This window comes from Ranitomeya variabilis, chromosome 5, assembly GCF_051348905.1.
Source record: "Ranitomeya variabilis isolate aRanVar5 chromosome 5, aRanVar5.hap1, whole genome shotgun sequence".
NCBI classification, from domain to species: domain Eukaryota; kingdom Metazoa; phylum Chordata; class Amphibia; order Anura; family Dendrobatidae; genus Ranitomeya; species Ranitomeya variabilis.
Genome location: NC_135236.1, coordinates 617,037,341 through 617,043,340, shown reverse-complemented (window position 1 = coordinate 617,043,340; position 6,000 = coordinate 617,037,341). Strand labels below are relative to the sequence as shown.

Sequence of the window (6,000 nt, the reverse complement as noted above, 5' to 3'; positions counted from 1 at the left end):
CTTTAAATTGCAGGTATACTTCAAGCATTTCTATCTAAAGCTGCAGAGACCATTGGGGGCTGCAAAACACTCCATTGCCAAAATTATATGTGGTACATGCCCTAAAAAATGTACTTTGTATTTAAAAGATACAGTAACCTTAACTACGGTAATTATAAAAAACAGAGATGAGAATTACTAGCATTCAAGAGCATTAAAAGAAATTGCTGTTAAATAGCCCAAGACAAGGAGTATGTCTTCCTGACAAGTTACATTGAGTGTTTCACAAGAGCATTATTGATTGTAACTCTCCTATTGAATTTACGCATTCCACCTGAGGCAAAGCAACAATTAAAGAAGTGTTCTGGTTTTCAATGATCATCATTAGTGATAAGCGAGTATACGCGTTACTCAAGATTTCCCGAGCATGCTCGGGAGACCTCCAAATATTTTTTAGTGCTCGGAGATTTAGTTTTTGTTGACGTAGCTGAATGATTTACATCTGTTAGCCAGCATAAGTACATGTGGGGGTTCCCTACCAACCAGGCAACCCCCACATGTACTCAGCCTGGCTAGTAGCTGTAAATCATTCAGCTGCGTCAACAAAAACTAAATCTCCGAGCACTTACAAATACTCGGAGACCACCCGAGCGTGCTCAGGAAATCTCGAGCAACGAGTATATTCGCTCATCACTAATCATCATCCATAGCTTAGCAGAGGTGATCAAACAGAATAAACTGAGCTGACAAACGCCCACCCGGCTCCAGAACTGCCTCTCATGATGAGATCCCTGCAGCCACCCTCTGGGAAACAATCACCAGAGCAGCGGTGGAGAGGCAGCCCTCGGGAACTTCGCTTCCTAGCCTATGGATGATAACAATTCGACACCTGTAAGTACCCCAGTGGGGCGCTCCAGAAGCCCTTTGAGCAGTAAACGACAACAATTCTTAGTATATGAGTAGCCATGAGGTGGTGAGTCTGGTTATTACTTTTAATTTAGGATCTTGAGGCTTCAGGCTATAGATTCATGCACTATGGAATTTTATAATGAAAAATTTGACATAAAGCCTGTTCCTGCTAAAATGATTCTCGGACCCTACATTAGACACGAATAATTAACTGATTCGTAATACTAGACACTAAACCAATCTATCAACAGCAGCTGTATAATTATAAACCATATATTAATTGCTGTATATCTGATGCAGAGGGTTAAATTATAATGTTGGTTTTGAAATGACTTCACTTGGTTTGTTAATACGACATTTTATCTACCATATGTAACTTATAATTGCATAGCAAGCAAAAGTAAGACACATCCTAAGTCGTGGACTTCATTAGTCTACCAAGTCGGCATCATATCCGGGAACCACATTCTTCCAAGGTGCTTGGAAACCTCACAATGAATTTGCTCCAGGTTGTACTTGTTGTCTGGAATAAGTACTTCCTCCATAATAGACAGCTGTGTCAGTCTTCTCCCACACATTTTGACAAACTCCACAAACGCACTGCAAGTTACTTCACACTCTCCCAGGCCAATGGCAGTCAGGTTTTTACAACGGTCAGCAATACGAATCAGCTCATCATCCAAAGGCTGAAGTCCATTGGCGCAAACCACCAACTCAATCAACCGAGGACAGTTCATGCCTATACGACCCAGCATTGCCTTGCTCACGGCCCGGCCAAAGTACAAATGGGTAACTGGTGTCTCCTCTCGGAAAAATGCATCAAATTCCTCTTCATACAGATAGAAGTACATCACAATATTGACTTTTGGAGAGTGCTTGATAAGGGCATCCCAGCTTTTTTTCTTTATGGTGTGAAATTGTGTTTGACCTGGATTTTCACTGACTACATCAATGCGTAGATGTTCAAGGCGGACATGTTTTTCAGTCGAGAGGGCCAAGAGTAATTCATCGCTCAGAAGATGGTAATTCAGGGCAAGTTCTCTAAGCCCATGACACTGGTCAGCCACGCATAAAATTCCTAATGAGGATAAATCAAGATGTACAATTTTGTTAGTATTTTAATCCGCATTGGTTAATATTACTGCTTAAAGAGGCTGCCTTGCCTTAGGCTACAAGTCTGCAGTCACTCCATATGGCTGCAGACTTGTGAATTCACCCATCATACAAACTGCACACTGTGAGGATTCTCTGATGCCAAAAGTGGGTGGTCATGTGACTGGAGGTATATTATTTGCATACTTCCGGCCACATTCTGACTAGACATGTCCAGTTTTGCTCAATATACTTGCACTGAGCGAGGCAGCGCACGTCTAGTCAGCATGTGATCACATGTATGCAAATCACATACTTGCAGTCATGGGCCCATTGCCTCAGGAAATCCTCACTGCGATGATGTTACCTCAATATGGTAAGTTTCAAAGTAATTTTCAATCATACATTCAAAAGGGTAAATGCAAAAACCTGGAACTTTAGGACAGGTGATTTCAACAAATTAAGGGAAGAGCTTAATCATGTAGACTGGGGCCATCTCATGGTAACTGGGGATACCCACCATAAATGGGGAATGTTTAAGGATATACAGTACTACTAGAATCCTGTAGAAAACTTATACCATCTGGTAATAAAATGTCCAGGAATAAAAAGAAACCATTATGGATAAATAAGATACTACAAAGTTTATTCAGAATAAAACAAAGGGCATTCGAAATCCTGAAGGCTGAAAATACAGAAATAGCATTTCAGGAGTATAAAGATTTAAGTAAGAAATGCAAAAAAAGAAATTAAGCTAGCAAAGTTATCCACAGAAAAACAAATTGTCAGTAACACTAAAATAACTCCCCAAATTGTTATAAATACATCAATGCCAAAAAGAAAAAAAAGATGGTATAGGCCCCTTAAGAGACTATAATAACAAGATAATAATAGAGGACAAAGAAAAGGCTGAGATATTAAACACATACTTTTCATCCGTGTAAACCAATGAAATAACTGTTCCAGGGATCATTCAACAAGGCAAAAATCAAAGTTCACCATCTGATATAATTAGCTTAAACACAAGAAGTACGCCTGTGTCTGAGCAAATTAAATATTGACAAATCCCTTGGCCCACGAATACTGAGGGAATTGAGCTCAGTAATTGACCACTGTATCTCATATTCTTAGACTCTACTTTGTAACAGGGGTGGTGCCACAGGATTGGATGATGGCTGATGTGGTAGCAATATTTAAGAAAGGTAAGAAGGTGGAGCCAGGCAACTACCGTCCAATAAGCCTGACATCAGTAGTGTGCAACATTTTTGAGGGCATTATAAGAGATGCAGAGAATAATATAATAACTGACAACCAGCACAGATTCATGAAAGATAGTTTGTGTCTAACTAACATGTTGAAAACTGGAGAATTGATGCGGTCTGATGGGAGCGCTGAAGACAGAGGCCACTGGGGCCGTCTTCTTCAGGCAGCTACCTGCCGTCGAAATGCGCTGTGAATAAAGCATTCATCTTTAACATTGCTGCCCCAGTGGCCTCTGTCTTTAGCGCTCCCAACAGACCGCGTCAATTCTCCAGTTTTCAGTGCTCATCACTCCGTTGAGGGTACGCGGCGGGAGCTGCAGCAGACAAGCCACCTCATGTCTAACGAAGCAGCAGATGACTGATCAAAGGATCGAGGATGAGAAACATAAGAAGCCTATAGAAGCAGACTAGAGGGGCATTGATACCGCAAGGTAACTGTGAAGGAGTGATGTTAAAAGCGCTTGTTTCCCAAATGTTTTGCTGTGTAAACAGGTTCCAATACGCTTATTCATTGGGATAAATGGTCTTTTATGAAGCACAAGAGATCATTGTTCTCGGCGGTGCATCATTCTGTAAACAGGAATCGCGCTGCCAAGAACAATGGCCGCTTATATGCACTGAGCCACGTGGTATATATCTCTAAGTGCTGATCGTCTACTGAGGTCTGCCTTTTTAACCAGGCATTTAAACGACCGCCAAATGGTAAAAATTTACCAAATGGCATTCCTATTGTGCCGCTGTTCAGTCAGTGTAATTGGACCCTAAGGCCACGTGTTTAGTGTTTGTTGAGTTTTTTTACCTCAATATTTGCAAGGCAAATCAGGTGAGGAACAGTCAGAGGAGAAGTATAATAGAAACACCTCAACCATGTCTGCATTTCTTACTTACTCCTGGTTTTCACTTGAAAATACTGAAGTAAAAAACTCTAGATCGAAACTAGTTAATTCGGCCATCTTTGCTCACATGTGGTGGAGTAGCCAAAGCAGGACCTATTCTGGAGTTTGCTGACTAGTTGGGGGACATATTGATTTTATAGTTTTGTCTACTTCTGTCCAGATTGGAATTATTGCCAAACATAGCCAATAGGTATGTGTCATGGAGTCTACTGTAACTATCAGATGTCTAAAGAATGTTTTCTAACAGGATGCCTTAATAACAAATGATGGCAGACTATGCTTCCTCAAAACCTGCCTAAGGAAAAATATCACATCAGCTCATCCTGCCCAGGTATCATTCAATGTAATAAGGGTGAAGTGCATGGACAGAGACCATGGCCAACTCCGGGGCGAAAACGATCAGATAGAATGCAGGAAGACATCCAGCAACCACAATGAAAAGAACTATAAAAACATTATTCATTAGTAACTTTTAAAACATAAAAAGGGAAAAAATAAAAATAAACACCCTAGGTCTATGCATTTCGATCACGAAAGCTTACTGCCTGAAATGCACAGGCCTAGTGTGTTTATTTTAATTTTTTCCCTTTTTAATTTTAATAGCTACTAATACGTAATCTTTTTATAGTCCTTTCCATTGGGCTTGCTGGATGTCTTCTTGCCTTCTACCTATGCATACCTGCCTGAGAGTGACACATAGGACAATAACACTATCAAATTTACTGCGCGCATTTTTGCACCATAAATGTGTCTCTTGCCTTTTTTGTTGCATTTTTTATGCATTTATTTGAATGGGTGAAAAAAGTTGCAAAGAGCGGAAAGAACTGACATGCTGCAGATTTGAAACTGCTTGAAATTGGCAAGGAAAAATAAGCAGTGGGTGCATGAGACTTCTGGATTCTTGTTCACCTTGCTAGTACAGAAAAGATTTGTGTTTTTCGTGGAATAAAACGCAACATGTGATTAAACCCTTATTCTGTTATTCTTTTATTCACATTACCCAAAAAGGGTAAGTACACTTCAAGATAAAAAAGACAGCAAAATACTAACAGCTAAGATGGAAAAAGTATAATGGTAAGAAATGATATTGAGACGATACAGCTATGATGTAGGCAATGGTCCGACTCCCAGATTTGGGGATTAATCTAACCAGATGTACACTACTTTAACTTACCGGCCGGTGACACATGAGGACAGCTGCTCATTTTTAATAGCTTCAAGGTGTCGCTGTTGTTTGCAACTAAAACCTTTAATGAAGGGTCGTCCACGGGAGTATCATCAATCTTTATTGAAGACAATGACTTTGAGTTGACAAAGACTACGGTGAGGGCAGATACGAAATGAGACTGAAAAAGAGAAGACATTGATACTGATTATAGAACGTCCGATTGTTTTAGGCATGGGTGAACTATGTGACCACATAGGTAAATTTATGGATTAGTTGGAACTTCACCCATCTAAGTCTCAAAGAACGATGGAAACAATGTGCATGTACAGGATATGCAGAGTCCTCTAGAATAAGATGCTGTAGGTGTGTATAGGGGGAGACCAAGCACTCAAGTGGCGTGTGGCAGGGAGAAACCACTGTGGACCCGCTTCGCTAGTCACCCGCTAGTTCCTCTGATAGCTTTTACATGTATATACGGTAAGGCTAGGTTCACATTGCGTTAGGGCAATCCGTTTAGTGCTAGCGCTAGCGGATTGCGCTAACGCAATGTCTTTTTCGGGGCCGCGTTTAGGGGTCGCGTTAACGTCCCCGCTAGTGCAGCTCCCCGATCTGCCACAGCGGGGAACGGACCTCGGGCGCACCACGGACGCTGCAAGCAGCATCCGAGGCGCGTCACAACAGAACGGCACATCGC

General features: G+C 41.2%; 1 protein-coding gene across 2 annotated transcripts in view; it reads right to left on the bottom strand.

Moving 5' to 3' along the window:
* Positions 1-553: 553 nt before the first annotated feature.
* The window catches only part of LOC143776592 (F-box/LRR-repeat protein 21-like), a 46,304-nt gene continuing 40,857 nt past the window's right edge, over positions 554-6,000 (bottom strand). For both annotated transcript variants that reach the window (XM_077266099.1, XM_077266100.1), the window contains 2 exons: positions 5,313-5,484; positions 554-1,966 (listed from right to left, as the gene is read on the bottom strand). In XM_077266099.1, the coding sequence (XP_077122214.1) occupies positions 1,323-1,966; positions 5,313-5,484 (816 nt within the window). In that variant the 3' untranslated portion in view covers positions 554-1,322. The remainder of the gene's footprint in view (positions 1,967-5,312; positions 5,485-6,000) is intronic.